The sequence below is a fragment of the Hemiscyllium ocellatum genome, chromosome 20 (assembly GCF_020745735.1).
Source record: "Hemiscyllium ocellatum isolate sHemOce1 chromosome 20, sHemOce1.pat.X.cur, whole genome shotgun sequence".
Classification (NCBI taxonomy): Eukaryota; Metazoa; Chordata; class Chondrichthyes; order Orectolobiformes; family Hemiscylliidae; genus Hemiscyllium; species Hemiscyllium ocellatum.
In genome coordinates this window covers 61943519-61960171 of record NC_083420.1, presented here as the reverse complement: position 1 = coordinate 61960171, position 16653 = coordinate 61943519, and the positions used below count along the sequence as shown (strand labels likewise).

Below are 16653 nucleotides of genomic sequence, written 5' to 3'. Positions count from 1 at the left end.
GTCAAGCAATAGCAGAGAAGAGTCGTCGACCTTTCAGGTCAGAGCCTTTAATCAGGACTGCAGAGAACTCTGTTTCCTGGTTATTAGGTGCCTAACTTTCCGAGAGACAACAGATATTAAATCCCATCAAGAGTTGACAGATTTAGCTAAGGAATATCATGATCCCAAGCCACCTCTAATTCTGAGATGACATCGGTTTTATGCGATAGTTTGAGAACCAGAGAACCCAAATCGGGTATCTTGAGGTTAAGATGACTGGCAGAGGCATGTGATTTTGGTTTAACCTTAAGTGAAGTGCTGAGACACTGTTTGGTATGTGTGATTAATGATGTGACCACGCAAAAGCACCTTCAAGTTACAACCCAACTGGACTGCAAACAGATACTACAAGTGACTTTGCAGTAAGTGAAGCTTATGGGTTACAGGGTATGCCAAAGGAATTTATGTCAGGCTGACTGAGCACCACTTGACTGAAGATAATTGTATAACCTCACTCAGACCATAGTCTGAACAGAGGGACCCTCGAAAAGCCCATAGCAAAACCTCAAACCAAAGCCAAGCTGTTTAAATTTAGTCAAGGATCCCTGGGCCAGCAAGCCATTGTAGTTGCTGCCAGGATGCAGACTTGTTATAGCAAAGGAGTCCCACTACGCCTGACTTGAGTAAGAGAACTCACTGGCTGGTATCCAGGAGCACGCACATCCTGCAAATTTCACCAACAGCTGATTTGAAACAGTTATTTGGATGCTGCTAAACAATCAAAATAAATGTCTAGTTAAATGGTCACCCAGTTCCAATGGCTGTCGATACCAGCACAGCTGTATTAATGATTGCAGAATCAAACTCTACTCCAACCCATACGTTTGTGTGAAACCTCAGCAGGGCTGAGAACCTACATAGGTGAATCTTTACAGATTAATGATACGATTTCAGTTCTGATCTTTTGTGAAAAGTAGCTGGTTCAGTTACTACTGATTATTGTAAAAGGTTTGGGCCCAAGCTTGACGGTGAAATTGGTTGCAAAAGATTCAATTTGATTAGCTCAACACTTTTTGATTAGAAATGGCTGCCTAATTAAATACCCGGAGGCTTTTCCAGGAGGTCTAGGGACGATCAGAGGCCAAGGCCAAGACCAAGGCCACCTTCCATGTTGACCAGGAAGCAAACCATGACTAGACAAGACCCACCCAGTGCCATTTGCCTTGCATGCAAAAGTAGAGGCAAAAATCAGGAGGCTTGAAAGTGAATGAATGATCAAACCAGTATTGTTTGCAGGATAGTTCCCACTGGAAGTAGCAATTGCGAAGCCAACATGATATTTTTGCCTTTGGGAGGATTTCAGACTTATGACACAGGATAAACCCTCCTGCTTAATTTAAACCCGCAATATCGAAATGATTTATCCGGTGCAGTAATCTGTGAAAATGTGAGGTGCCAAGAACTAACTAAAGTAACAACTTTATTTCTTAAAGTATAACAGAATAATTAACTATCTTTTACTTTTCCTTCCATAATACTAATCTGAACCCCACCGCCAATTGAGATTTACCATGATTTCAGGTGTTTATAAAACTAGTTAGATGTCAAATCTTCTCTTCAAGTCTTGTCTTTTTTCCTTAGGGATTTCGGTTTCACAGGTAAAGGATCAATCAAGGTACCTTTAAGAGAGCCATTTTTCAGGCATCTCTACATGCTGGTGGCATGGCAGTTCTCCTCCCAACTGTTCAATTTTCCCCAGTCTTATACACCTTAAACATCAGATTGTGTTATTGGCTTTTAAGATAGTCAGTATACTAAATTCAACTGGATTGGAATGTGGTAATTATTTCGGGTATGATTTAAACTGATTAGCCTAATTTGTATCTGTTTTTGTCTCTAGGCAACCAGCTACCCCAGTAGCTGGACCACATGTTACATTGTATCTTATTCAGAATACTTGGTGCTGTCAGGTCATTCAGCTAGCTTTTAATTTTCTTAAAAGATACAGTACACCCATATCTTCATAACAAAACAAAGTGAACTGTTTCTTGCACTTGGATAAATACACAACCCCACAAATAGAGCACTTATACACAAAACTGGCTTTTTTGGGGGGGGGGGGGTGGGGGTGGAGAAGACATAGCTGGACATAGGCTTAGTGCAATGGCAGTTAGAAAACGATTTTCAGAACTATGCTACAATTAATAATCATAAGAGCTTGTACCAAGAAACTGTTCTGCCGTTTGTGGTATCAGTTTGTGCCATTTCCCAGATGACGGAGTAAGATTTTATAAGGTTCATTCAAGTTACCATTTATCTGGATGATGTGTTAATAACTGAGAACAGAGAACAGAGCCAGAATGCTTAAATATTTCTCCAAGATGGTGGTATGCCTCAGGAGATAAAGTGTATGTTCTAGACATTCCAAGTGACCTACTTGAAATACAGGGTCAACAAGACTGACAGCATATACCCTAGGTTACTACAGGAAATGAACTAAGAGATTGCTGCACTTTTGGCAATGATCTTTGCATCGTCACTGTCCACTGGAATAGCACCAGATTTTTTTTTGGGGGGGGCAGGGGGAAAATGGTGGCATATTATTCCCATGTTCAATAAAGGGAATTACAGACCAGTCAGTCTGACATCGGTAGTGGGCAAAGTATTGGAGGATTCTGAAAGACAGGATTTATGATTAGTTGGAAAACAATAATCTGATTAGAGATAGTCATCATGGCTTTGCATGGACAGGTCAAGCCTCACAAACCTTGCTGAATTATTTGAGGATGTGACAAAACACGTTGATGAAGGTAGAGCAGTGAATGTGGTGTTCATGGATTTTAGCAAGGCATTTGACGAGGTTCCCCATGGTAGGCTCATTCATAAAGTGAGGCAGCATGGGATACAGGGAAACCTGAAGACATATGGTGTATTGACTTTCATTAACAGGGGGATTGAGTTTAAGACAAAGGATAGCAGTAGATTGAAAGTATTCAGCTTGGATCACTGTGAACAGTGGTGTTCTACAGGGATTGGTTCTGGGACCTCTGCTCTTTGTGATTTTTATAAATGACTTGGATGAGAAAGTGGAAGGTGGGTTTGTAAGGTTGCCAATGACACGAAGTTTGGAGAAATTACAGATAATGTGGAGGACTGTTGTAGGTTGTAATGGGACATTGACAGGATGCAAAACTGGGCTGGTAAATGGCAGATGGAGTTCAACATGGAACAGTGTGAAGTCAGAAACTTTGAAAGGTCAAATTTGAATGCAGAATACAGAGGTAAAGGCAGGATTCTTGACGTGTGGAAGAACGGGATCTTAGAATCCATGTCCATAAATCCATCAAAGTTGCCTCCCATGTTGGTTGGATTGTTAAGGTGTATGGTATGTTGGCTTTCATTAGCAGGAGGATTGTTTTGAAGAGCTGAGAGGTTGTGCTGCAGCTCTATAGAGCTCCGGTTCAAACCATATTTGGAATATTTGTTCATTTCTGGTCACCTAATTATAGGAAGGATATGAAAGTTTGAGAAGATGCAGAGGAGATTTAGCAGGATGCTGCCTGGACTGGAGGCCATGTCTTGTGAAGAAAGGTTGAGGGAGTTAACACTTTTCTCTTTAGAGCGAAGAAGGATGAGAGTCTTGAGGGGTCTTGATAGAGGCAAGAGGCATAGAGTGGATAACGAGAGACCTTTTCCTAGGGTGGAAATGTCTATCATGAGGGGACATAATTTTAAGGTAATTGAAGAAAGCTTTGGGCGAGATGCCAGAGATAGGTTATTTGCAAGAGTGATGGGTGTGTGGTATGCACTGCTGGCAGTGGTAGTAGAGTCAGAGACGCTTAAGCGGCTTTTGGATTAGCACATGGGAAATAGAACAATGAAGAGCATAAAGGCTAGTCTGATCTTAAGTAGGATAAAAGGACAGCACAACAGAGGATTAGATTACCTAAGTGTGGAAACGGGCCAATTGGCCCAACAAGTCCACACCAACCTTCCGAACAGCAACCCACCCAGACCTACTTCCCCATCCTATATTTACCCCTGACTAATGCACCCAACACTATGGGCAATTTAGCATGGCCAAATTCACCTAACTTTTATGATGGTGGGAGGAAACCTGAGCACCTGGAGGAAACCCACACAGACAAGGGGAGAATATGTAAACTCCACACAGATAGCCATCCAAAGTGGGAATTGAGCCTGCGTCCCTGGCACTGAGAGGCAGCAGTGCTAACCACTGTGCCACCATGCTGCCCTGAATACAGTCAGGCTGATCAGTGGCAAGTGGAATTCAATCCAGATGATTGCCCAGCCTCAGTGCATCAGCTCTCATGATTACATGATGAACGTGGCCCTGGGAAACACTGAGGATCACAAGGATCTTAGTGTTCATTCCCACCAATCCTTTAAGATAGACCAATTATTTAAAAAAGCAAATACCAATTATGTGTCATTAGCCAAGACAGTGTGTTCAACAGCAAGGAAATGTTAGAATTGTAAGTAAAACACCGCAGTCATAAAGGATCACTGGGCTGCCCTCTTAAACAGATGACTGATTGTGAATTGCTCCTAAGGATCACCATGCCTCAGATAAAAGGTTGGGGTACTTCAGGGTAACCTCAGCCAGTGCAGGAATTCAACTCGCATTTTTGTCAACTGAACAAATCAACCCCTATCTGCATAAAATGTTGGTTCAACCATAGCTAAAAAGCATTGCTGTTTCAGAATCCTAATTTTAGAGGAGACACACACTGGAAAAGGTTCAGAGGAGATTTACCAGGATATTACGGAGCTGGAGTGTTTCAGTTGTAAAGCTGGATTGCAGACACTGTGGTTTTGCCCTTGACTGAGGGGAGACATGATTTGCAGATAGAAAATTGAGAGTCAAGGGTACTGGAAATCTGGAACATTTTACTTGTAACGGTAGGAGAGGCAGAAACCCTAAATATTTTACTGATATTCAGGTCTGCACTCAGGATGCCACGTGCTGGAAGATGGATTAGAATAGCAACTTTTTTTTGACCAGTGCAGACTTGAGGGGCAAGTGTCCATTTTCAGCGGTCTAAATTTCTATGACTAGAACAACGTTTAAGTATTCACATTCCTTAAAAAATTTAATTTTAACATTATGACCAAAATGAAAAATCTCACTTCTGCATGTTATGTTTTTCACCTTTTTTTGCCTACTCACATAGCCTGTGATTCTTTGTAGCCTACACCCCTCAGTTTGCATTCTAACCTTACATTGTCAGCAACTTTTATTTACTGGAGGCTTCTTCCTTCAAGACATTAATATAAAATAGTTTTTTTGCTGAAACAGAGGTCCAGGATCTTATGAATACCTTTTGCAAATCCTAGCGTACTATCGTTGCTCCCCTTCGATCTTCTAGAAAAGTTGCATGCCCTTAATAATAGGACCTTCATCTAGAAGTTTATACGACAATATGCAAAAGAGCATGTGGTCCTTCTGAACCTTTTACGCAGTGGATCAATGACTATAAAAGACAGCTCTCAAAAGTCATTATGATAATAGAACCTTGACTATTGGAACTCAACGCATTTTCAGATACAGACTAGAGGTTATGTAGCTTTTATGATGAGTATAGAAAACATTACAGATGACACGACACCACCAACGGAATGCATACAAATCTTTGGGTTTAAGTCATTAGGGAACAGATTGTTCAATCACTGGCATTTCACATTAAAAGAAGTTTGATGGGAAGTAACAAAACACATCTAAATCACACATCACAGTAAGAACAGAACAGCACTGGGAAACTTTTCTACATTAAATATTCTATAATAAATGCAAGTTGCACTGAGTGATTATAAATAGCATGTACCAAATTGGTTTTGTTTGTGAATATTGTCCTTATAATGTTGGAAACAGAAGTGTAAAAATGCAGCTTTGATCAAACTCTTTACTGCATAATTTTTTTTATTGGCACCCTTCAAAGATTCCAGGACATACTGTATATGGTTCTTTTGAGACAAACTTACTCTTATTAGTGCTCAGCCAAACATTCACTGAATGCAGGAATTGTAAGGGTATAAATATTTCAGTGATACAGGTACAAATGTAGAACCAAATGCAATAAAATGTACAGGTACTCCATGTTCCAATAACTGGAGCGTAACATGGTTCAAGTCGATTAAACTAACAATGCAGAGTACATCCCGCATATCATCTTAGCTTGGAGGCTAATTTTTTCTTTTAAAAAAGTACAATTAATTCAAATTGACTACTGAACAGAAAGCTAATTAGGTTAGTTTGTGAAAGCTCAGAAAGCATGTTGATACTTTGCACCAAAAATAAACAAATTGCTCAGATACTGTATATCTTTAAATGTTATCAGTTGCCTACAGAATCACAACTCTAAGCTCGAGAAATTGCCTAGATATGTCTCAACATTAATACTACTGCAGCCCAGATTGAAAATGCAATGTGGTTATCTGCACTCAATTTCATTTATACCCCCTTTCATCACATACATTCTAAACTTTTAAATTTACATTTATGCATTTAAGCCTTTTATTTAGTCTATTTATTTACTTTAGTATTTCAAAAACAAAAAGAAAACTGGACCTCCAAGTTTAATGCTCAAACAGTATTTGTTCAAGACAACATCTATCAACTCTGAACCCAAAGTTATGCTAATATTAATGAATATTCACACATGTTTAGTTCTTTAAATTATTCCATTAACTTGGACATTCAATTAATTTCAGCACCACATTGGTGCTTAATCCAAATGCAAACAGAATATCAGAATAAGCAATAATCAGTGATGATTGTTAGTTATTGTGACTTAATGTGATGCCATTTTATTACTGGGCCATTCAGTGACTCCGATCACAATTGAAGTGGTTACAACTCAAATACACAGGCTCAGGTTACTTTACCAGAATACCAACTGCGGTTAAATGCTTCAAAACAAAGATCACCCAATGAATGTGCAAGATCAGCATGAGAAATATTTCACATACTGTCCCCATTCTCATTATGCAAGTTGTTAACTGCTCATTTCATATTCCAACTTTTTTTTAAAGAAATAGAATACAGAATTCTTAGGTAGCCCCAAATTTAAAACCATTAAGCACCACATTATGCAGCATACATAACCCTTTTCAAACTATGTTGAATATGTGTACTCCTGGTCAAAGAATTAAAACAAAACAAATCACTGTCTATCATGGTTATTCAGTGGTAAGATCAATAAAGAATATGGTGCGTAAACTAGCCAATAAGCTACCAAATAAACATCTACTCATCCAACCAGAGTGAAATATTGATCACTGAAATACAAGGATAATTCTGTCATGGTTAGTTGGGTAGAGCTACCATGTTAGAAACTGCCTAACCAAGTAGGCTGTGAATGAGTTTGTTTAAAAGCTATTGAAAAACTCAAATGATGAGTCAGTGAGTTTCCAGAGAGTGCAACTAGCATTTAGACCAAGAAAGTCACACCACTATGTTCTGGCTAAACTGATCCTAGTCAAGCCAACAGTAGGGACACCATAATGGGTCACAGGACTGCAACAGAATAAGAGAAACAATCTAGCTTCTAATTATTTCAGAAGTAGTTACAAGAGGAGTCGACAAGAGACAGTGAGAGGAGAAATGTATTGAACTATGCAGTGACGTGCCCTACCACAACAGCCTGTTGTCAATTATGAACAGTAACCAAATAGAGAAGGCCAGGTGATGTTCATGGAGTATGAATGGGATATAGAAATAGAAAAAAAGTGACAATGAAGTGACTGCTAGCAGACGTGGACATAAAGAGACACGTGCCGCCTTAAATTTTCATTTAAAATCAACCACTGCACTAAAATCTTTTAGGTGACAATGAATAAGTGCCATCTTGATCGAACTCTTCGTGTAACAATACACACAACAATCAAATTAAGTTGCAAAAAAAAAATTCCTTACCATAACATCAGAAAGGTTTTCAGAATGACACTGTCTGCGTCACTTATTCAGAATAATTTTCTGAAGCCAAAATGGCAAGGCTTCATTTCATAGCACTTAATAAATAAGATGAGAGCCACACTGACATGTTTATATTATTGTCTCACAACAGTTCTCATCAACATAGTCACTACTATTTTTAGCTCATTGAACTTCACAACAAAAGACATGAAGTTTTAAAAGGCCCACGAGCCTAAATATTATTGCCATTTCACAATGCAGCTTACAATAATGGAACCAAAATTAATTCATTACTTTGGTGGCACGACCTGCTATTTAAATATAGAGAAATAGTCATTCTGTAGGGCAGCTTGTTAGCGACCAATTTAAACTAGGAAAATTGGATTATAGCAAAGCAATTTCCTGCATTTAACTCTAACTTCTAAACCTTTGTATTTTACTCCAGATTTTAAATTGGACTGTCAATTGGGAAACTCAGCAATCATTACAGGAGTAGGAAAAGATACTGCAGCATGCTGCGTGCAAATCAAAGTACTTGCAATGTTATATTTTACATTAATTATAGGGTCAATTTCAATTACATTCACTTTGTTTTGACGTCCAATTTTGTTAATGCAAAACATTTGCAAAGTTTTGATGCTTCAAAAGCTAATTTCAAATGCAAAAGGAACAAAGGACATATTTTGCCCAGTCCCTCCTTCAGCACTGATGTTTGCAAAATGTAGAAAGTAGTTTCAAAAACATTCAATAATGTGAAATGACATCACCTTTTTCTTTCTACAGTATAGCAGCAGGTTTAGATACTGTAATAATACTTCCCTAAAACACACATCGCTTCCTTCCTCTCAGCTACATACTATACTACATTTCTCCTATGTTTCCCTTTAAAGCAATGCATGCCTGTAAACAGCAACATCATCTACATGCACCATTACTCTATATGGTCAAATAGGTTTTCCCTTGGATCTTGAGTATTCGGCTTGATTATTAACTGATGATTCGGCTCACAGACTGGAGAGTGGGAAACTCATCATCCTCAAAATGTGAAGCCTTGTGGGTGGCAAAGTCTTTCTGAGTCAGCACTTGTTGACATGTGGGACACACCTGGTAGTCAAAATCAGAATTCATGGTGGTTTGCCATGCATTTTTCTTGTTCTTTTTTGATTTGTTTGAACCTTGCTTCTCTCTTAAGTCCTTATGAGCAGAAAGAAGTTCCTGCTGCTTGGCTGTATCCGGCAGCAAAACCAACAGTTCATTGAATATTTTCAAGAAATTTTCTCCCAGAAGTTCTCTGCAACTCCTATAATAGTCTGCAGCAGAAATCCGACCCTGGGAACGCAAGACAGCGATGTAAAAATGAAAGTAAACACAGTTCACCTGATGCTGAATAATTTAAGAACAGTCCACAGGAATCAAATAATTATCAAACTGAGACTGAAGCAAGCAACTGTTTTGGTGCAGACTTAAAGAAGGTAAAGTACAACAACACAAAAGCCATGAAACTTCTACCAGGTTCCTATTATAAGAATAGTAATTACATTGGTGCAAAAGCACCTTTGAAATATTATGTCAGGAAGCATCACTTTTGATTTGCTTTCATCTCAGTTGATATGGGAAGTCTTCTGTGCAATTCAGGATTCACAATTAGAAGTCTCATCCATTGCTCAATCTGAATATCCATGATATGAAAAAAAAGCCAAGGAAAAAGGAACATTTAAGATACTAAAGTAACTTGAGCATAAAACAAGTTACACCTGATAGCTATAAAAAATGAAAATTTTTAAAAATAACTTTAGTTAATTCCCACTATTTGACTCAAAACATGTGTTACAATCTATTCTTATGAAACAATAAAAAAATTAAGGAAAACATTTTATGCCGCCACACCTTTCATGAACAGAAAGACATTTGAAAAGACAGTATGCCCTCCTCCATCATCATCTCCCTTTTGCTGATACCGCTTACCTGTCTGAATTGTCCAGACTGTGTTTTGAATTTGTTGAATTTTGTTTCATCATTGTGCAAAATCGTATTTATTGATTGAATTAGTTCAACATTCCTCTGCTTAAAGTTCTCAGGAAGGAGATAAACATTTGATGATCTATATTGAAACAAATTAAGAACTATTTTGTGAAAACAGATCAAACAGAAAAGTCACTTCTAGTCTCATCTTTTCAGTCCTGTGCTTGCCAGTGATCACACCCAAAACATTAGATAAAGTTGTTTCTGCTATAACGTGAGTTAGCTTTAACCCGACTGGAGAATTTAGATCGTTATTGCAGAAGATGAGCTTTCCTTACCTGTACTGGCTATATGATCTGGCCCCATTAGTTTGAATGGGGCCGCTATGGCACGATTTTCATGCTCGCACAAGATTGGAACTATTATGTTATTTCAGAACTGACTGTACATCAAATTAGTGCATACAGTACACTATTATGGGTGGAAGCCACATAAGTCGTAAGCATTAATGCAAATGATTTTCTACTTTAATTCCTTCTACCTATAGAACAAGTCTTTGAATTGGGATTACAAATTAACTCAGATTAATCCAAAAGGTATTGGTGATTAAACAATGGAAAAACATCACAAATTCTGTTATCTAATAGATGTGAAAAACTAGGAAAATGTTTTGTATTTAGTACAAGAATACACACAAAACATTTATAAAATGCACATAAGTCCACTTGCATGGCTTGCAATAATAATGTACCACTAAGTAGCTCTGAAGCACCCTGGAAATACTGCAACACCAGTAAATTAGGATGATATCTATTTTAAACATTCAACATCCAGTCTCAGATCTTCAGAACGTGTTCCTAAATGATATAAATCTGTTTCACTAATAAAGTCAGAAAATAAATACACTTACAAAACATCAATTTGTACTTGAATTCAGGATTTTGGATGCCAGAAGCTGATGTATTTCATGCCCAACTTTTCTTTCTGACATGAAGTCCACAGATATTCAGAACCAATGCGTAGATAAACCATTCAACAGTGGAAAGCATCACAGCTAATTCCAATTCTACTCCAAAATGCCACACATTTCTAGGTGAGTGTCGTGTTAGCAAATAAAAACTAGATGTAAATAATCTCCATCAGATCTGCTCACATTCCAACAGAAACAACAGATTAAACCAAGAAAATCTGTAATAGCTCAGTTCTGTAAGTACACAAGTTAGCTCACTGAGCTGGAATATTTATTTTCAGACATTTTGTCACCATACTAGTAACATCTTCAGTGAAAGTCTCCAGTGGAGCACTGGTAGTACGTCCCAACCCCCCTATTTAGAGGTCTTAATTTCTTAAAATGGATGATGTAATTTCTGGGTTTTTTTCCCCAAAGGGAGGTAGATAGGATCTAAATTGACATGTTTACATGACATGGACATACCAGCGCTTCACCAGAGACTGTCACTGAAGAGGTTACCTAGTATGGTGATGAAACGTCTGAAAACAAATTTTCCAGGCCAAGTTAACTTACATACTTATCAACCTGAGCCACAAATCTTCTCAAAAATCACTAGCTCAGTTCTATATTGAGCAATGAATTTACTACCTGAACCAGTAACACGACTATAAAAAGTAGGAACTGGAGTAGGCTTTTCTACTCCTCGAGCCTGCTTCACCATTCATCAGGATCATGGCTGATCAGATACTCCACACATCCACTTTCCTGCATTTTTTCATAATCCTCAATTTCCCTACTGATCACGAATCAATTTAGCTCAGCTTTAAATATATACGACGCTGCCCCCACGACTTTCTGTGGCAAAGAGATTCAAAGACAACTCTCAGAAGAACTTCTTCCTCAACTCAGTCTTAAATTGGCACCCCTTAATTTTGAGACTATGTCCTCTGGTTCAAGACTGTCTCATGAGGGGAACACCCTCTCAGCAATTACTGTTAAGCCCCTTAAGAGAATCTTACAAGCTTCAATAAGATAACCTCTCATTTCTCTAAACTTCAATGAGTAGAGACCCAACCTGTTTAGCCTTTGCTCTGAAGACCATCCCTCTGAACTAGAGATTATTCTCTGAGCTGCCTGCAATACCTTTTTCTCTTGGTACGCAAGGTGGTCGCACTTTGTATGGTTGCTGTAAATACTTCTCTACTCATACTCCAACCCTCTTGGAATAATCTCATTCTGACGAAGGACTTTTGCCTGATCTGCTGTACTTTTCCAGCACACTTTGCAATTCTTGAAGGGTTAACATTCCATTAACCTTCCTGATTCCCTGCATTCCAGCATGAACTGGCCATGGTAAATGCAGGGTTGTGGGGTTGGGGCCTGGATCTAGTTGGAATGCTCTTTGGAGCATTAGTGCAAACTCGTTGGGCCAAATGGCCTCGTTCTGCACTGTAGGAATTATATGAAGTGCTTCTATTCTATAGATAAACCGAGACTGAATCATACCAGAAGGTATTAGGTCAGTTGGTCAAATGTAGAAGATGGTAGTACCTTAGGGTATACAGTAAATGACAAGACCCTTCAGAGCATTGATATACAGAGAGATCTTGGGGTGGAAGTCCACAGCTCTGTGAAAGTGACAATACAAGTGGAAATGGTGATAAAGGCAGCATGCAGCATGCCTGCCTTCATTGACTGGGGCACCAAGTATAAAAGTTGGCAAGTCATTTTGCAGCTGTATTAAACCTCAGTTCGGCTACTTTTGGAGCAGTGTGTACAGTTCTGATCGCCACTTTATAGGAAGGATGTGGAGACTTTGGAGAGGGTGCAAAAGAAAGAGGTTGACAAGGATGTTGCCGGGACTGAAGTGTATTAGCTTTGAGAAGAAGTTAGACAAACTTGAATTATTTTTGCTAGACTGGCATAGGCTGAGGGGCAATCTGATAAATGTATACAAAATTATGACAGACATGGATAGGGTGGATAGTTAGAGTCTCTTTCCCAGGGTAGAGATATCAAATACTAGGAAGCGGGGTTTAAAATGAGAGGGAGAAGTTTAACAGAGATGTACGAAGGAAGGTGCCTGGACCACTCTGCAGAAAGGTGGTAGAAGCAGATACAATAAAAATGTTCTAAGAGGAATTTAGATAGACACAAACAGGTAGAGAAAACAGGGATATACAGAGGAACCTTGATTATCCGAACGACATGGACAGGCACTATTTCATTCAGATAATTGAGTATTCGTTTAATTGCTTTCCTCTGGGGCTTGGAGTTTTCTGTGAAGTCTGCTCCCCATTCAGGAGACTAGGCAAAAGTACACTGCGCGAGACCCCACCCCACACCCGACCCCAACCCCGTCCACAGCCTCCAGTGGCAAAGAATTCCATAGATTCACCATTCTCTGGTTGAAGACATTTCTCCTTAACTTCACTCTGAAGGAACTTCCTTTTACTCTTTGGCTATGCTCTCAGGTCTTAATCTCTCTCTGCTAATGGAAACCTCTTCCAAACATCCACTCTATCCAGGCCTTTCGATATTCTCCAAGTTTCAATTAGACCCTCCCCTCAACTTTCTAAACTCAAAGTATAGACCCAATGTCCTCAAATGTCCCTCATATGTTAAGCCTTCCATTCCCGGCATCATTCTTATGAACCTCCTCCGGACACACTCCAGGGCCAGTGCATCCTTCCTGAGGTACGGGGCCCAAAATTGCTTATAATATTTTTAATTGTGATCTGACCAGAGCCTTAAAGCCCCAGAAGTACATGCCTGCCTTTATATTCTAATCCTTTCGAAATGCGAACATTGCATTTGCCTTCCTAATTACCGACTCAAACTGTAAGCTACCCTTAAGAGAATCCTGCACCAGGGCTCCTAGGTCCCTTTGCACTTCATATTTCTGCATTTCTTCCCCATTTAGAAAATAATCTATGCCTCTATTATTCCTGCAAAAATTCATCACCTCACACTTTCCCACGTTGGATTCCATCTGCCACTTTTGTCCATCCTCCTAACCTATCTTTCTGCAACCTCTCCATGTCCTCACTACTACCTGCCCCTCAACCTATCTTTGTATCATCTGCAAATGTAGCCAGAATACCCTCAGTTCATTCTTCTATATCATAATGAATAAAATGAAAATCTGTGGCCTAACACCGTCCTTTTGCAGATGAGACTAAAACAGACAGTGACAAAAGTTACTGAATGTGGGGTCACAGGTAAGTAGGGAAATGAAGGCAGCTTTTGGCACACAGACCTTTATTAGTCAAAGCACTGAGTACAGAAGTTGGGAAGTTATGTTACAGTTGTAGTTTCCTGTGTAGGAGACTAAGGGGGGACCTTATTGAGGTATATAAGATCATGAGAGGCATGGATAGGGTGAATGCACTCAGTCTTTTTCCCAGGGTTGGGGAATCAAGGACGAGAGGACATCAGTTTAAAGTTAGAGGGGAAAAAATAAAAAGGGAACCTGAGAGAGGGTGGTACACAGATGGAATGAGCTGCCTGTGGAAGTGGTTAAGGCAGGTACGTTAGTCATATTTAAAAGGCATTTGGACAAATACATGGATAGGAAAGGTTTAGAGGAATATGGGGCAAGTGCAGGGAAATAGGATTAATGTGTATGGATATTTTGGTCAGCAAGGACTTGTTTGGGCAGAAGCGTGCATCTCCACTCCAACTCACAGGCTGCCATCCTGAGAAGGACCCTTTTATCCCCACTCTGCTTTCTGTCAGACTACCAGTCTTCTATCCAGGCTAGTACCTTACCTTTAACACCATGGGCTCTTATCTTACTTAGCGACCTTCTGTGATGCACTCTCTCAAAGTCCTTCTGGAAGTCCAAGTAGATAACAACCATTGGCACTCCTTTGTCTAACCTGCTCAATACCTCCTCCAAGAGTTCTCACAGATTTGTCAGGCATGACCTCCCCTTGACGAAACCATGCTGACTTTGCCCATCCAGAGGCAGTTTATCGCAGTGACAAAGAAATCCATGATCACCTGAAACATTGTGATGGGAGTTGAAGGGACAGGGGTGTAGGAAGATATTCTAAAGTAAGAGATAGGACAACCTTTGCATTCTAGCCCGAAGAGTGAGCACTTGAGCGGACAAGAGGAGGAGAGGTCACCTTTTAAACAGGTTACATCAGGCAATATATGACTATGTACATTACCTGCTATATCCTTTTAAGTCTGCATACATACAACAGACATTAAAAGAGACAATATGGAATAGCCAGAGGATTGTGTCATGGTTTTAATGCGGATTACAGTAAACATCAAGGGGAGGATGTAATCAAGAAAATCATGAGCTGAACAACGTGGTGAACACCAGACACGAAATAAGAAATGTAAACTGCAGCTTAAGCCACTCATGGGATAGTTTATTGCAGGGTAGGATACTGCAGGAAGCACAATAGGAGAAATAGATGATGGCAGGTGATGGTTTGGTTCTGTGGTGGAGGTGGGAAGGAGGAGGTAGCTGGTTGGGTAAGTAATAATAAGAAAACAATATTTCTAAGGAAAATGATTATACAAAACTCTCCTGTCAAGGGCACGGATTGTGATAGTAATCATGAATATAGGACTTTCCTGGTACTAGGATTAAGGACGTCTCAAAACATTTGAAGTATATTGTTAAGGGGAAGTATGTGAAACTGGAAGTTATTGTATACATCGGTAGGAGTTACATGGGTAAGGGAAAGATTAATGCTTTACATTGTGAATACAAGAGGTTAGGTCTAAGATTAAAAAAACAGAACTTAAGTAGTAATCTCCAGTTCACAGCCAGTGCCAAACTCAAATGAGGGTAAAAATAAAAAGATAAAGGAGATGAATCAATGACTGAAAAGGTGATGTAATGTTCAGGGATTCAGGTTTAGATCATTGTGATCTCTTCTGGGGCAGAAAAATCTGTTCAAAAAGAATGGGTGCCACCTGTACTGAAAAGAGTCAAATATCCAAATCTTCCTAGTAGGAAGATTTTGCTAATTCTATTAAAAGAGACTGCAAATTGTTTTACTGGGTGGGAAGGGGAGGGGTGTAGCATAGTTAATAAGAAGTTGGAGAAGGAAGGCTGATGAACTTAGGGCATGTTTGGGAAAATGGGATTAGGACATAAATGCTAGAACAAAAACTTTCGAAGAGGGATGGACAGGACTAGCAGCTCAATGTTCTGGGTTTCAGATGATAAGGAATGATAGGAGGAGAGGTAGAAGAGGAGGGGGAGTGGCCTTTTGATTAAGGGAAACATTACTACTGCATCTAGAAGTTATTTCTCAAAGATCATCCAGTGAAAGTATATGGCTCAAAATTAGAAAATGAATGATTACCATGATGGGATTGTACTACAGACCATTCCCACTACTTCCCTCCCACCCCATAACAGTCAGATGGAAATTGAAGAATAAATATATGGAGATCTCAGATATATGCAAAATTAATAAGGGTGTAATACCAGATGATTTTGATTTTCCAAACATTGATTCAGGCTACCTTAGTGTGAAAGGTTTAAATGGTGATGAATTTGTTCAATGTTTTCCAAGGAAATTTTCTTTATGCAAAATGTCCCTACTGAAGGAAAAGCAAAAGTTGACCTTCTCTTGAGTAATAAGACAGGGCATGTGACTGAAGTGATAATGAGGTATACTGATCATTATTCTATTTATTTTAAAATAGTTATGGAAAAAAATTAAAAGTTTTTAATTGGAATAAAACAAACTTTAAATGATGTGGAGGGGCCGGTATTATAGGGTAGACAAAAGTTAAAATCATACAACACTAGGTTGTAGTCCAACAGACTTATTTGGAAGTACAAGCT

The 16653-nt window shown here is 39.2% G+C and overlaps 1 protein-coding gene across 2 annotated transcripts in view; it reads right to left on the bottom strand.

The window, feature by feature from the left end:
- Window positions 1-5574: 5574 nt before the first annotated feature.
- Window positions 5575-16653, bottom strand: part of znf598 (zinc finger protein 598) — a 65678-nt gene continuing 54599 nt past the window's right edge. Inside the window, exons 11-12 of one of the 2 annotated variants that reach the window (XM_060840927.1) lie at window positions 9881-10016; window positions 5575-9244 (exon numbers count right to left, since the gene is read on the bottom strand). In XM_060840927.1, the coding sequence (XP_060696910.1) occupies window positions 8903-9244; window positions 9881-10016 (478 nt within the window). In that variant the 3' untranslated portion in view covers window positions 5575-8902. Of the gene's footprint in view, window positions 9245-9472; window positions 9585-9880; window positions 10017-16653 lie in introns of those variants that run through there. The other variant, XM_060840929.1, reaches the window with a different exon arrangement.